Here is a 15,416-nt window from a genome sequence, read left to right on the forward strand (position 1 = left end):
ATTGTTACATGGATTCTGTCTTTGGGTTTAGTTTTCTTTTTTCTTTTTCAAACGGTACATGTGACTGTCTTTCACAGATTTCTCCATATCTCCTCAACAGACTGGAACTATGTAATGGGGAACAGTCCAAAGCCCTGAACCAGTTAGAGAGAGTACTACTCTTTAAGAAACTGAAGGTCTCTCTTTCTCTCCTTCCCTTCTGCAAGCATCTGTGGGTGGTAGTTATGTGTCGTGTAGCAAAAGCTTTCATTCATGTTTCTTATGCAGCATGGCTTTGGGGAAGAATGCATGTAGCAAACTGCTTCTGTTTGGGATAGTGTTGGGAGGAAGGCTTTAAATATAGAGGAAGTGACATTGCAGACATCAGAAATGCTGTTGTCAAAATATTCTGAGAATTTATAGAGGACACAAGCTAGAGATGGTGCTATCGATGGCCAGTTACCATCTCCTATCTTGAAAGCTATAGTTTAGTGCAGTTTATGAATTTCTGGAGATATTGGCACAAATGAATGAGGGTGGTCATAACTATTTGTGGCAGGGAAGCCGGCTGCAACTGCAAATATTGCTAGGTTTTATGCATTGTCTAAGGTAGGGTACAAGGCTTAGTATATGGAATCATAGAATTGCAGAGTTGGAAGGGACACCCCCCCCGAAGGGTCATCTAGGCCAACCCCCTGCATTGCAGGAATCTCAGCTAGAGCATGCATAATAGAAGGCCATCCAATTTCTGCTTAAAAACCTCCAATGACAGAAAGTCCACCACCTCTCATGGGAATCTGTTCCACTGCTGAACAGCTCTTACCATCAGAATGTTCTTCCTGATGTTTAGTTGGAATCTCCATTCTTGTAACTTGAACCCATTGGCTTGAGTCCTGTCCTCCAGAGCAGGACAAAACAAGCTAGTTGCATCCATGTGATAGTCATTACTAATTCAGGAAAGGAAAAGCTATATGCAGAACAGTATCACAAATATGCAGGATCCACACTTTCCCTTACCAGGTAGCCATTATTCTACAAAGTTGTTTAGCCAGAGCTAGAGTTATGTTTCCAAACTGATTATTACTCATAATAATCTAACATAAAATTCCTTCCCTTCTAATGTAGCTGGATTCAGAGAGCTTAAGGCACTTCTTCAAACTTCATATTTTAACCATTGTGGTTTAAAGAGTTCCATTTAGAGCTGCATGATGAACACTTTTCTTTTCCACATAGGATTTATGTCAGATTAGATTGTTCTTTGTGGATAAGGCAACTAACAAGTGGCATAAATTGCAATGCAAATTGTGAGATTTCATTTTATGTCCGTGATGAAGGAGGATTACATTTAAATTTCATATTTCACGCTCCAGATCTGCCCCTAGAAGCTTTGGATGGATTCCTTAGTGCAACGTGTGTGTATATGTTTCTAGTTCATGTGGCTGCTACATCTGTTGAAGCCCTGCTCACATTGTGGGATATGTAGATGATTGAGGATATAAAGATGATCATTTCTAAGTGCCCTTCCACTGAATACAGCCCATTTGGCGTCCTGTTACACAAGGGTGCAGGAGGCAGCAAAGCAGATGTGATAACAACTTGAACACAAGGCACATAAAACTTGGGCCATAACTGTTCTAACACTGTGTGAGCCTACTTGGTGCCAGAGATGGTGCCAAATAAGCAATACCTTTTTTTTGTCACTATTGCATCTGCATGGTTGCAGCCCAGTGAAGCTTTTCCCAGTCTACATTCTCCAGTCTACATTCTGATTTTAAGGAAAGCACCATGATTTATTTGCTAAGCATGTCAGGAATAAAAAAGCTTGTGTCTACTTCAACTTGGATGGCACCATGTCAGCAGTCCAGTCAGTGAATGTGTTTAGAACATCCTCCATTTAGAAATTGTATTAATTTCAGTTTTTGAGGCCTGATGATGTGGACAAGTTTCTTGGAGGTGTGTGATATATTATCTGTTTGCTCAAACCTTGCACTTCCTGGCTAGCATCTCATGATGACTGACTGGTTCCATGAGCTAGTTATTGCTTCATTTACACAGAAGCTGGTCCTGGTTGTATTGAAGGGGGACAGTCATGAGACCACTCCTGAAGAAGGTGTCCTTTAATCCTTAAAAGTTTTCTTAGTGTTGGCTTGTCACAAATGTTCCCTTTTAAGAGAAGGGCTGTATATCTGTTTCTAGATTATCAGTATTGGAAGAAGGACGGGAGGAATGTGACCCTGTTAATTCTCCTAGACCTCTTAGTGGTTTTTGAGTTCATCCACCATGTCCCTTTCTGGACTGGAGGTTGGGTGAGGATTGACTGCAAAATGCTCCAGTGGTTGTATTCTTATCTGTATGGCTAGTTTCAGTAGGTGATACTTTGATCCTGTTACTCTGTTCTGAGCTACTTGTGCCGTGGGTTCTGCCTCCCATACTGTCATCTGCATGAAACCAATAAGTGAGATCATAAAGTGCTGATAAAAAAGGTAAAGGTACCCCTGCCCGTACGGGCCAGTCTTGACAGACTCTAGGGTTGTGTGCCCATCTCACTCAAGAGGCCGGGGGCCAGCGCTGTCCGCAGACACTTCCGGGTCATGTGGCCAGAGTGACAAGCTGCATCTGGCGAGCCAGCGCAGCACACGGAACGCCGTTTACCTTCCCGCTGGTAAGCGGTCCCTATTTATCTACTTGCACCCGGGGGTGCTTTCGAACTGCTAGGTTGGCAGGCGCTGGGACCGAACGACGGGAGCGCACCCCACCGCGGGGATTCGAACCGCCGACCTTGCGATCGGCAAGTCCTAGGTGCTGAGGTTTTACCCACAGCGCCACCCGCATCCCGCTATACATGCTCTACTAGATACATGCTCTAGTAGCATCCAAATAAGACTACTGGAGTGTATTATGTGCTGCCCTTGAAGATTACTTGAAAATGCCATTTGGTCCAAATGCAGCTGCTGGACTGTGGAATGGGGGCAGCTGGGCAGCACATACCTCACAAATTCGAAAGCAATTTCACTGATCCTTAAGTCCATCTCCAAATACAATTCATTTTGTTGGTTTTAACCTTTTGAAGTCCAGTACAACTTGGGCCCTTTTTTAAAAAGCAGCTGCCTGCTCACCTATCCAGCTATTAAAATAATCAGCTAAGGTCCTCCTCTGGGTGTGTTTGCTGTAAGCGGAGGGGGGGGGGTGATCAGGGAAGGGGCCTGTTAGTTGAAGTCCTCTGCCCTGGGAAATACCGTATTTTTCGCTCTATAACACGCACCCGACCATAACACGCACGTAGTTTTTAGAGGAGGAAAACAAGAAAAAAAATATTCTAAATGAAACAGTGGATGTATGATTTTTGTGGTTCATGCTGTGGCCACAGACATGTGATCTGACAGTGAGTTTGGAGTAGCCCAATGCAAAAATCCTGAGGATCCATGTGGATCCATGCTTTGTAACCACGTTTTTGCACCACTGCGGCCCCAGGTAACAGTGGGTGCGTGATTTTTTTTTGGTGCAAGATGTAGCCATGGACATGCTATGTGATCTGATGATGAATTTGGGGTGACCCAGTGCAAAAATCCTGAGGATCCATGTGGATCCGTGCTTTGTAACCACGTTTTAAGTGGGGAGGGAAGGAAAAGCACTCAAGGGACAAGGAACACGCATGGGGTGGGTGGAGAAGGATGCTGTTAATAATGCAGAAGAGGGGTATAAGAGGAGAAGCAAGCAGGCTCTGCTTCTCTCCCTCCTCCCTGGCTCACTGAAAAACTTTGCTGCTATTTAGCCAGCTGAGTGGGGAGGAGAGAGCGACAGAGAGCCTGCTTGCTTTAAATGAGCCAACACTTGTGTAAGCGGCTCCTCTCCTCTCCCGCTTTGCTCCTTTAAAGCAAGCAGGCTCTCTGTCCCTCTCTCCTCCCCACTCAGCGTCTCTTCTCCCGCTTTGTTGTTTCAAAGCGAGCCACGGAGGAGGGAAGGAAGGGGAACCATGGATCCTCTGCTCACGACTGCAGCAGACCCCCCCCCGCCACCCGTAGGCATTCCCTCCATAACACGCACAGACATTTCCCCTTACTTTCTGGGAGGAAAAAAGTGAGTGTTATGGTGCAAAAAATACGGTATCTTCTAGTGAAGCTCACCTGGTGCCAAGTTTAATGAGTTTTAGGTGCTGGCTGAAGTTCCTTTTATTTTCCACAGACCTTTTCTTTTAAAATCATCATCATCATCATCATCATGCTGCCAGTTGCTGAATTTATAGTTTTTGCTGATGTTCTTCAGTTTTAGTGTTCGTGTGCTTAGGTATTTTCAAGTTTATTTTAGCTTTTGTTCTATTATAAGTCATCATGGAAGATCATAGAATTGAAAGGCAGGGTAATAATTTAAAATGAGTAGTATTTCCCCTGCAAAGCAATGTTCTTGCCGTCTTGGCTGTGAGTCCTGGAATACCTTCTTCCGGCCTTGTGGGTCTTTTCCCACCTGACCTGTGAGGGCGGGGCCCTGACTAACTCCAGCTGCAAAAACTGAGGCTGCTGACTCATGGGCTGGGGTGTTGTTGTGGGTTGGGTGTTGTTGCTGATGGTTTTTGGTATCTTTGCTATTGAAATGGTTCAGTTTGGTTGTGTATTTTTTAATGTTTTATTTATTGTTTATGACTACTTTTGTTGTGTTGCAGATATGTATCTTTTCATGTTGTAAGCCACCTTGAGCAGAGTTACTGTGGAAAGGCGGCATACAAATAAAATTATTTATGTATGTATGTATGTATGTATGTATGTATGTATGCCTTGCCTAAAGGTAAAGGTAAAGGTACCCCTGCCCGTACGGGCCAGTCTTGACAGACTCTAGGGTTGTGCGCCCCTCTCACTCAAGAGGCCGTGGGCCAGCGCTGTCCGCAGACACTTCCGGGTCACATGGCCAGCGTGACAAAGCTGCATCTGGTGAGCCAGAGCCGCACACGGAAACGCTGTTTACCTTCCTGCTAGTAAGCGGTCCCTATTTATCTACTTGCACCCGGGGGTGCTTTCGAACTGTTAGGTTGGCAGGCGCTGGGACCGAGCAGCGGGAGCGCACCCCGCCGCGGGGATTCGAACTGCCGACCTTTCGATCGGCAAGCCCTAGGCGCTGAGGTTTTACCCACAGCGCCACCCGCGTCCCTTATGCCTTGCCTACACTCCCCTTAAAATAAATAGATCAAATATACTGAGTATAGCTGAGATCATGCCACTTCAAGATTAGGAGTTAGAACTTGTGTTTTGGTGCTAAGTGACCTGCTCATATCTCAGGTGGTATGCTTCTATTTCTCACTTTCTCATTTCTCATTCTCACTTGATGTGAGTGTTTTTGCATCTCTAGAGCAGGCATGGGGTACCTGATCTGGCTGCTGGGCCTACTCCTTTCCCCCCTACCATCCACAGGCCAAATTTGGTAGGTGGCAGGGCCACTCACCTGTCCATCGCTTGCTGCCATGTGATGACCACCAGGACTTTAAAGCACCACACAGGGCTTCTGACGGGCAGTAACTTCAAGCCTAGTTTATGTAGGGACTGGCTGTGCTTCTGCCTGCCCCACACCTGATGTCACAGGGGGGCCTAATATGGTGAGAACAGCCTTGTGAACTAAATTGGGACCTGCGGCAGGCCAAATATGACTCACAGGCCAGAGGTTCCCCCACCCCAGTTCCAGAGGCAGAGCAAAATTGCAGTGCTTATTTAAATAAATGATTTATTATGTGATTAAATGCACTTAAATCTATTAAGTTTCCTTTCATTTGCAACAAAGATGTTCAAGGTGGATTAGAAAGCTGTTTTTATTTAGATATAGCTATCGTTACATTCAAAAGCAATGCTGCCTTTGTAGCTTTTTAATTTGCAAAAGAGATTTCCAGGTTTAAAATCAAAATTATATTTGGGTAGGCCTTCTGGAAGCATGCTAAGAAATAGTGGGGGGATGTAACTAGTCAAAAGGCCTACAATTTATTTTTTCACAACAGTTTCGTAAAAGTCTTTAAGTGGGATTCTAAAATCCATGTAATAAAGAAAAGCTGGCAGCCCATAACGTAATGCTGCACATATATCCAGGCAATGTCACACACCTACTAGACAACTTACACTCTTCTTTGTGTGTGGGAGGATGATGATCAGGGCCTGCCAACAAAAGAATAAAGAAATATTTGTGAGCAGAGAAGAAAGATGTCTCCACTACAGAAACATTTTTACCTGGTTTTTTTTAACTATGCAACACCATCCTCTTCAACTGTATCCCAGTTTGCAACTTGTTTAATTGGTCCCAGAGAACTCAACAAGAGCAACTGAGAACAAACTGAGGCTCTCCTCACCTGCATAACTTGGCTTTTGATTCCGTTTCTTGGTTATGCGAGAATGTGGGAGAATGTCGAAGGAGTGGTTTGTTTGTTTGCATTTACATACATAGGCACACAACAATGAGATTCAGGCTCAGCCCTAGACATATCTGTGCTAACAAGTTTTAATATACTTTATAAACTGAAGTAATACACAGATAATGAATTTCCAACTAAAGTTGGGCTAGATCATGAGTCATGCGATAGGAAGCATGAGTAAGCTGGCATGATCGTAGGGTTCTAGGTCTGATCAAATGCTGTTGCCAATTCTCTTGTGACGGTGAATGGCTATAAGAGATATTCTATGTGTTTTGCTGTTCACAGTTGAAAATGCGAGCAGGGGGAATGAGTGACTCATCAAAGTGGAAAAAGCAGAAGAGATCGCCACGGAACTCTTGCCATGTAGCCAAAGTATCTCAAGGAACAGAGCAGCTTGCTGCCAATGGGACAGGTACGGCAAGTGATGTAACATATAAATGGAAACCCAACTCTAATGATAACCTTAACCATGTTCTTGATAAAAGGTGTTCTCCAAAGATTCTGCAACCACAGAATACACAATAGTATGGATATCGGTGAACGAACAGAGCTGTGACTGTTGGGAGCCCCACACCAGTTGGCTTCCTTGTTGGTTTTGGCACATTATAGCTGGACAGAGTGGCCCACTGCTGCGGAGCCTGTGTTGCAACCACCTAAATCTGCCCCACCTCTCTGGATCTTTGTTCCATGATTGTAAGGGAGACGAATAAAGTCTTCCCGCTTGGTTGTAACCGAATAGGGAGAAAATTATAAGTGGCAATATAAAGGGCACCTTAATGCTGTTGTCTTTGAAAGATCTACTACTTAATATACGACAGTTACAAAATACATTGTTTGCTTGACATAAGATACTTGAGAGTGGTACAACCATTAGCAAGTAAAGTATGAACAATTAGCAAATAAACTTTCAGTTCATCAAGAAAATAGCTAAGAAACTTGGGAGGGATTATACCACAAAACATTACATACATTTTTAAAAGGTATTTCAAGAATAATAATTTTAAATTAGCAATTCCTGAAGTCATAGATTTGCACCTTGAATTGTGCCTAGAAGCCAATGCAGCCCAGTGGAGTACACTCTGTGCAACCCATTCCAGTGAGGCAGGCCACTGTGTTCTGTGTCAGAAGAAGTAGTGAGTGGCAGCCCAATGTACTGTGCATACACAAGTGGGAATGTGGCCCTGAGCCGCTTAATAATGGGTGCATAGCTACTACTTATTGCTGCTGTTTCTTATCAACAGGTGGAGTTAATTTCATTGATGTACCTTCTCCCGTCTCATCTGGAAGTTCAGAAAACGCATCTACTACAGTCAGCCCTTCCACTGACAGTGGCTTAGAGAGCTCCTCTCAGATCAGCTCTAAGGAAGATCTTACGGACTTGCAGTTGGTCAACCCTTTAGGAATCAGTACATCAGTGCCTTTAACTGAGTCTAGAGCTAGAGAGCAGCTAGAGCCCCAGGTATGAACTTAAGATAGTTTGTGATAAACTGCTCATCTGGAATATAGTTTGTACAAATCAGCTGACCTAAAGGAAAGTTCAGGCAACTCTGGTCTTCAACTAGCTGGATAGGTTTGGGTTAAGAATAACACACACATTCTGAAGTAGCAAAGCAATTCCACAACATTATAAGTAGCCTAGCCTTCAAATATAGGCCAGCATTTGCTGCTAATTTAGGTGTCTGATGTCTAGCCACTCAGCCAAACACTGAGGTACGTAGTCTGATTATGAAAATTGATATTATCTGAATGAATAGGGTTGCTTGTGTCAGTGAACTGTTCATGCAGCAATGATAGCTTATACTAATTTTCCTGTATTGTTAATTTGTGTGACTAAAGAATGAATGCCCCCGGGAAGAAAAGACGCCATCTGCCTCAGTGGAGTCTATCCCTGAAGTTCTGGAGGAGTGTACATCTGTAGCTGAACACTCAGACTCTGCTTCTGTTCATGACATGGACTATGTCAATCCCCGGGGAGTGAGGTTTACCCAGTGCTCTCAGAAAGAAGGTGAGTGCTTTGAAATAAAAGGAAGTTTTGTTTGCTTCTATCCATCCCACCCATTGAAGAGAGGGGAGGGAAGTACCTAGCATTTGTCTTTATCAGTAATATTTTTATTTAAAAAATCTCTTGGGCTTATTGGAAAGAGGTTGGCTCAGAAGTGCTATAATTGTGACCTTTCTACTTATACTCCCTCCCCATTCCAGGCACAGCGTTAGTACCCTATGGGTTGCCCTGTATCCGAGAACTACTCCGCTTCCTCATCTCTCTCACAAACCCACACGATCGCCACAACTCAGAAGTGATGATCCACATGGGGTTGCAGCTGCTCACTGTTGCCCTGGAGTTGACCTCTGTTGCAAACTGTCCGTCTCTCCTAGGACTGGTGAAAGAAGAATTATGTCGATATCTCTTTCAAGTGAGTTTTGGACTTATCGTAGTCTTATGTCTATTAAGCAATATCTGTAGGGATATAGACCTTGTGTTAGTGTGGTCCGGAAGAAACACTTACGTTGCAATTTTGGTTTGCTTTTCAAATACAGTGGTGCCTCGCAAGACGAAATTAATTCGTTCCGCGAGTTTTGTCGTCTTGCGATTTTTTTCGTCTTGCGAAGCACGGTGTCGGGAAAGTTTTGGAAAAGCTTCAAAAATCACCAAAGTCTTTAAAAACCTCAAAAAAGGCTACCACACTGCGTTCTATGAGTTGCTCCTCGAAGTCAAGTCACAACTGTATTAACGGTGTTAAGAAAAAGGAAACAAACTTGCAAGACGTTTCCGTCTTGCGAAGCAAGCCCATAGGGAAAATCGTCTTGCGAAGCAGCTCAAAAAACAAAAAACCCTTTCGTCTAGCGAGTTTTTTGTCTTGCGAGGCATTCGTCTTGCGAGGTACCACTGTAGAGGGAAAATGAATATCTCTCCACTAACAATCTTTCAACTTCTAATTCTTTCCTAGTTACTGAATGTGGAGCGACTCAATCTGTATTCAGCTTCACTTAGACTTTGCTTCCTCCTCTTTGAGAGTATGAGAGAACACCTGAAATTTCAACTGGAGGTGAGTCTTGTATTTGGAGGAGGTAATTTAAACAGCTTTGTGGCTTTGTTCATGGATGTGTATGAAATCCTATCTAAGAATTTAGGAAAGTGTGTGTGAACTGGAGGTGACCTTGTGACTTTCTGAAGATTGGAAGGCGCTGTGCCTGGGAAGACCATGCCCATTGACAGAAGTGGTGGCTGCTTGGTCGCTTTCCCTGTCATCTCCCATAGAGGCAGCACTCAGATCTATAGTTGCCTTGATTGGAATGTTGGAGTCTGAGCAGCAAGCATGGCCAGATTTGTATGCTTCCCTCTCCTCCTACTGACGCTACTTTTAGTTTCAAAGAATCTCAACATAGCGTTGCATGTGAACCAGAAATCCTGGTTCTTTGAATTAAATTTCTTTGAAATGGGAAGAAGTGGAAGGAGGAGCACACAAGCCTGACTCTTTGCCTGGACTCCCTGAGGATTGGCCACATGGCAATAAACTAGGAGTCAGGAGTCAGCATGCCACCTTTGGCCTCTTTTCATGTGGTCCTTGGCATAATCTCATCCTGATGGTATGGAGGGGGGAAATAGGGAAAGGGGGTGGCAGAAAGAGAGAAAGAGAAGGGGTGTTGTTCCATCGCTCATTCTAGCCCTGCCATTGCTGGCATGTGACCCCGACAAGTTGCCTTCAAAGGAATGCAGCTCTCAACAGAAATACTCACCTTTGTGCGTATGGATGGTTTAGTTGTGCTATGTGTAAACTGGTGTCCCAAATGAAATTAAATACTCTGCCTTGTTTTGCATCCCATATACTGAACTCGTCTCTTTTGTCTACCAGATGTACATAAAGAAGCTGATGGAAATTATCACAGTGGAAAACCCCAAGATGCCCTATGAGATGAAGGAGATGGCCCTGGAGGCCATAGTTCAACTCTGGAGGATTCCTAGTTTTGTCACTGAGCTGTACATAAATTATGACTGTGACTATTATTGTGCTAACCTCTTTGAAGACCTCACCAAACTGCTATCCAAGGTCCTGAAAATGAGCTGTTTTGCTCTTGTCTTTCCATTAGGATTGCTCAGCAAAAAAATAATAATACAGATGTAACTAGATCTGAGTGTGCTTGAAGAATGAAATATCAGCCATGTGCTGATGTGTTGGTGGTTGGTCTGATCAGAACCATGGCAGGTGGGGAGGTGTAGGTAACCATCGTTCAGTAAGGTACCTCTAGTCTTGCCCTCACAGGATGTAATCACCTTTGGTAGAGGGCATGAAAAATAATTGTGCAGTATCCCAGCTGGATCTCACCCCCAAGCTGTGCTTAAATCATGAAAAACAGCAGGAGAACCAATCATAGGTCTCCTGTCACATCTACTTTTACCATAGGGATTCTTTCTTTAGAACAATAGACATATTTGACTGGAGCATTGTGAGGAACACAAAGTTTTTAGCACTTATATCGCCAAACACGTGAGGCTCCACAGCTGATGCATTACAAAGAGCTGCAATTGACTGACTCTCTGATCATGTGTCTTACTGAAGGTTTGGTGATGGGCATTGTTCCTTCATCCTTCCAATGTTACCTGTAGGAAACATAGGTGTAAATGCAGTGAACTTGCCTTCCACCACAAAGTATAAATCCATTTCAGAGTCTTAGTGAAGTTTTACCTTTAATGGGCAACCTGAGAGAGAACAGGTTATTTGTAGGGGAAGGATTTTTTGAGGAATGGGACAATGTTAGGGAGGTTTGCGTGGAGGTGCAGAGCTTTGGGGCTGAACAGCTTCTGCGTGAGTAGTTTTCCTTGCTCACATGATTAAACCTAATTTAATGCTTAGCTATGCTTGATTTTCCCAGAATGCCTTTCCTGTTTCTGGACAACTGTACACTACCCACCTGCTGTCCCTTGAAGCATTACTGACAGTGATAGATAGTACAGAAGCACAATGCCAAGCCAAAGTGCTCAGCAGCATCTACCAGCAGGAGAAGGAAGCACTAAAACCAAGTACAGAAATTCCCTGTAACATGAAAGAAACAACCCATTGTGAGAACCTTTTATTTGGTGCCTTCATCTTAATTTTATAGTAACGTCTGTCCTTCCTGACTGTGTTCTAGCCAATACTGCTACCTTTTCCCATAAATCCTCCTTCCTAACCTTGACCAGATTGCTTCAAAACATCTTAAATGATGCCTTCTTGCTTTCTATCGGGTTTTTTTCAACAAGGAATTAATTCATCATTTCCATTTTTGTGCATGAATTTGAGCTGGTCTGTGGATATTCATTTTCTGTTGAATCATATTTCCTCTCTTTGATGGGGAATGGTTAGGTTTCTTCAGAGTGAGTAATAACTGTATCTACTTAATAACACGGTGACTTTAAAACTTCGTCCTGGATAACTCTGGTTCTCTTCTTTCCCCTCTAGTTGTCGAGGGGCTGCTGACAGATGGCAAATCACCCGGTGCAGAATTGCCAGACACTAATGGCTCCTTGACAGCCAGCCACATGAAGCAGCAAGACAGTCTGAATTTGGAGTTGGGAAATAACGCAGGTAAATGATGAACATTTGTGTGCAATGGACACTTCAAATGTTGACTTCTTTTTGCCGTTCTGTAGCTATACAACAGCTTGAGGTCTCTGGCACCAGTGAAGCATTTACTGTATTTTTCGCCCTATAGGACGCACTTTTCCCCCCTCTAAAAATGAAGGGGAAATGTGTGTGCGTCCTATGGGGCGAATGCAGGCTTTCGCTGAAGCCTGGAGAGCGAGGGGGGAGGGTGCGCACCGATCCCTCTCGCTCTCCGGGCTTCAGGAAGCTATCCACTAGCTGTGGGAGACGCAGCTCTCCCACGGCTAGCGGAGAGCTTGCCGGCACCCAGAAGCTTGGGGCGCGCTGAGCTCAGCATGCCCCAAGCTTCGGGCTTCGCGCAGCTCTACGCTAGCCGTGGGAGAGCTGCGCGACTTCGCGCAGCTCTTCCACAGCTTGCGGATATCAGCCTGTTCTGGGGGCTGGGGTCAGGGGAAGCTTGGGCTTCCCCAGCCCCGCACCTGGGGGGGGGGAATAATTTTTTTTTCTTTATTTCCCCCCCAAAAAACTAGGTGCGTCCTATGGGGCGAAAAATACAGTAAATGATGCACGTTTCCTTTCATGTTCTATATATTGAGTCAGGCGTTTGTAGATTTGGGATGAGGGTGGTTAAATGTCACTGGATCATGTCATATGTTACAGTAGAAGTAAGTACAGTGGTGCCTCGCAAGACGAAATTAATTCGTTCCGCAAGTCTCTTCGTCTTGCGAGTTTTTCGTCTTGCGATGCACGGTTTCCCATAGGAATGCATTGAAAATCAATTAATGCGTTCCTAGGGAAACCGACTTCAGACCAGGTCCAGGGACAGTCTGTCCCCCGACCTCTTCTGAAGGCTTGGGGGGGGGGGACAAGGGCTTTTCTTCCCACCCCCAGCATTTTAAAAAACCCCGGGACAGCGGAGGACGTCTCCGCTGTCCGGGGCGATCTTAAAATGCTGACGGGCGGCATTTTAAAATCACCCGGGACAGCGGAGGACTTCTCCGCTGTCCGGGGCGATTTAAAAGCCCCTGGGAAGGCAGGCAGGGGGGACAAAGACTTTCGCCCCCGCCCGCCTTCAGAAGAGGTCCTGGACCTCTTCTGAAGGCTGGCGGGGGGCGAAAGTCTTTGCTCCCCCCGCCTGCCTTCAAAAGCTGTCCGGCCCAGGCTTCGCGGACCTCTCCGCAAGCAGCGGCAGCGCTGCCGCTGCTTGCGGACAGGTGCCAGCATGCCGAAGCCTGCGCGCGCTGAGATCAGCGCGCCCAGGCTTCCCGCCCCGCCTCCTGGCATCGGGGCATCGTCCCGATGGCGGGCGGCGGAGGAGGCGTCCCCCCCCCACCGCCCGGGATCGGGGCATCGTCCCGATGGCGGGCGGCGGAGGAGGCGTTCCCCCCCCCCGCCACCCAGGATCGGGGCATCGTCCCGATGGCGCGCGGCGGCGGAGGCGTTCCCCCCCCGCCGCCGCCCGGGATCGGGGCATCGTCCCGATGGCGCGCGGCGGCGGAGGCGTTCCCCCCCCCCCCGCCGCCCGGGATCGGGGCATCGTCCCGATGGCGCGCGGCGGAGGAGGCGTCCCCCCCCCCGCCGCCCGGGATCGGGGCATCGTCCCGATGGCGGGCGGCGGGGGGAGGCGTTCCCCCCCCACCGCCTGGCATCGGGGCATCGTCCCGATGGCGGGTGGCGGAGGAGGCGTTCCCGCCCCCCGCCGCCCGGGATCGGGGCATCGTCCCGATGGCGGGCGGCGGGGGGAGGCGTTCCCGCCCCGCCGCCTGGCATCGGGGCATCGTTCCGAAGCCGGCGGCGGCGGGAGGAGGTGTCCCCGCCCCGCCACCAGGCTTCGGAGGAGGTCCAAGGACAGCGGGGAAGACGCGCTGCGCTTCCCCGCTGTCCCGGAGATTTCCCTATGGGCTGTTGTCTTGCGAAGCAAGCCCATAGGGAAATTCGTTTTGCGAAGCGCCTCCAAAACGGAAAACCCTTTCGTCTAGCGGGTTTTCCGTCTTGCGAGGCGTTCGTCTTGCGAGGTACCACTGTACATGATTTAAAATATATTCTATACCTTATTCTATCCCATAATGTGTGAGGCAGCTACATGTTTACTTGCCCTTTCCCCCATTACTTGTGGTTGCCTACATTGTGTTTCCACTGTATAAACAAAGTGACGGGGGAAGATAGCTACCTTCTCAAATTACATGGGGAGAATATGTTTTGCTTTGTCCCTCCATCTACTGTGACGTGTGAAGTAGTCCATTGCAAGACTTGGTCTTATAGAGAAAAGCATTGATGCTGGGATGGGGTTGTGGGGTGGGGTCATGTGGAAAGAGAGTTGCTTTTATCTGTATATTGTAAACCATGGGAAATGTGGGAAAGGATCCACTGTGAAAACATTCTGCTTTTGTTTTTAGCAGAAAAGACCATTCCAAAGAAGCCTACTCGCTTTTCCTGCGCACTACCCACAACACACGAATTGATAATGATTAAGAGCAAAAAGAAGGTATGGCATGCTGTTGATCTGAAAGATATGTGAGTAGGCATGACACATACAATAAAGAACAGACTTTACCCTCAGACTTACAATTTTAAAACATAAGATATATTAGAGGAGCATGATGAGTGTTTTGACTGTATTTTAAATACGTACATACATACATACTTTTATTATTTGTACCTCACCCATCTGACTGGGTTGCCAGCAAAGTACAGTGGTACCTCGCAAGACGAATGTCTCGCAAGACAAAAAGCTCGCTAGATGAAAGGGTTTTTTGTTTTTTGAGCTGCTTCGCAAGACGATTTTCCCTATGGGCTTGCTTCGCAAGACGGAAACATCTTGCAAGTTTGTTTCCTTTTTCTTAACACCGTTAATACAGTTGCGACTTGACTTCGAGGAGCAACTCATAGAACGCGGTGGGGTAGCCTTTTTTGAGGTTTTTAAAGACTTTGGTGATTTTTGAAGCTTTTCCAAAGCTTTCCCGACACCGTGCTTCGCAAGACGAAAAAAATCGCAAGACGACAAAACTCGCGGAACGAATTAATTTCGTCTTGCGAGGCACCACTGTATTAAAAGAACAATAAAACATCAACCAGTAAAAACTTCCCTGAGCAGGGCTGCCTTCAAATGTCTTCAAAAAGTCAAATAGTTGTTCATTTGTTTGACATCTGATAGGAGGGCATTCCACAGGGTGGAACCTTTTTCTTTCTGAACCTGCTTTCAAATGAGGTGTTCTTGCATGAAGCTATTATGTTTTGAATCTTGAATGCCAATAACCAGTAATTGAAAATTGTGTTGCGGTGACTGCTGTACCTGGTGAGATATTGTGGGAAGCAGGACTTTGCCAGAGGAACAAAGAAGGATGCTGTTTTGTACGTATCCATAGGAATTGGTCTTACAGTCATCAAAGTGTTTTTCCTGTTAGTGATGGGCAGTAACCGAGGACTGACATTTATTCTGGTGCTTTAGTAAAGTTCACATAGATGTTTGTGTT

The 15,416-nt window shown here is 46.0% G+C and overlaps 1 protein-coding gene across 9 annotated transcripts in view; it reads left to right on the top strand.

Moving 5' to 3' along the window:
- Positions 1–15,416, top strand: part of GBF1 (golgi brefeldin A resistant guanine nucleotide exchange factor 1) — a 96,574-nt gene that overhangs the window by 52,167 nt on the left and 28,991 nt on the right. For 4 of the 9 annotated variants that reach the window (XM_077930678.1, XM_077930679.1, XM_077930681.1 and 1 more), the window contains exons 9-18: positions 78–176; positions 6,647–6,773; positions 7,603–7,820; positions 8,198–8,366; positions 8,564–8,775; positions 9,310–9,408; positions 10,216–10,410; positions 11,234–11,420; positions 11,800–11,925; positions 14,340–14,428. In XM_077930678.1, the coding sequence (XP_077786804.1) occupies positions 78–176; positions 6,647–6,773; positions 7,603–7,820; positions 8,198–8,366; positions 8,564–8,775; positions 9,310–9,408; positions 10,216–10,410; positions 11,234–11,420; positions 11,800–11,925; positions 14,340–14,428 (1,521 nt within the window). The remainder of the gene's footprint in view (positions 1–77; positions 177–6,646; positions 6,774–7,602; positions 7,821–8,197; positions 8,367–8,563; positions 8,776–9,309; positions 9,409–10,215; positions 10,411–11,233; positions 11,421–11,799; positions 11,926–14,339; positions 14,429–15,416) is intronic. The other 5 variants (XM_028728996.2, XM_028728997.2, XM_028729000.2 and 2 more) reach the window with 2 other exon arrangements.

This window comes from Podarcis muralis, chromosome 6 (genome assembly GCF_964188315.1).
Source record: "Podarcis muralis chromosome 6, rPodMur119.hap1.1, whole genome shotgun sequence".
Classification (NCBI taxonomy): domain Eukaryota; kingdom Metazoa; phylum Chordata; class Lepidosauria; order Squamata; family Lacertidae; genus Podarcis; species Podarcis muralis.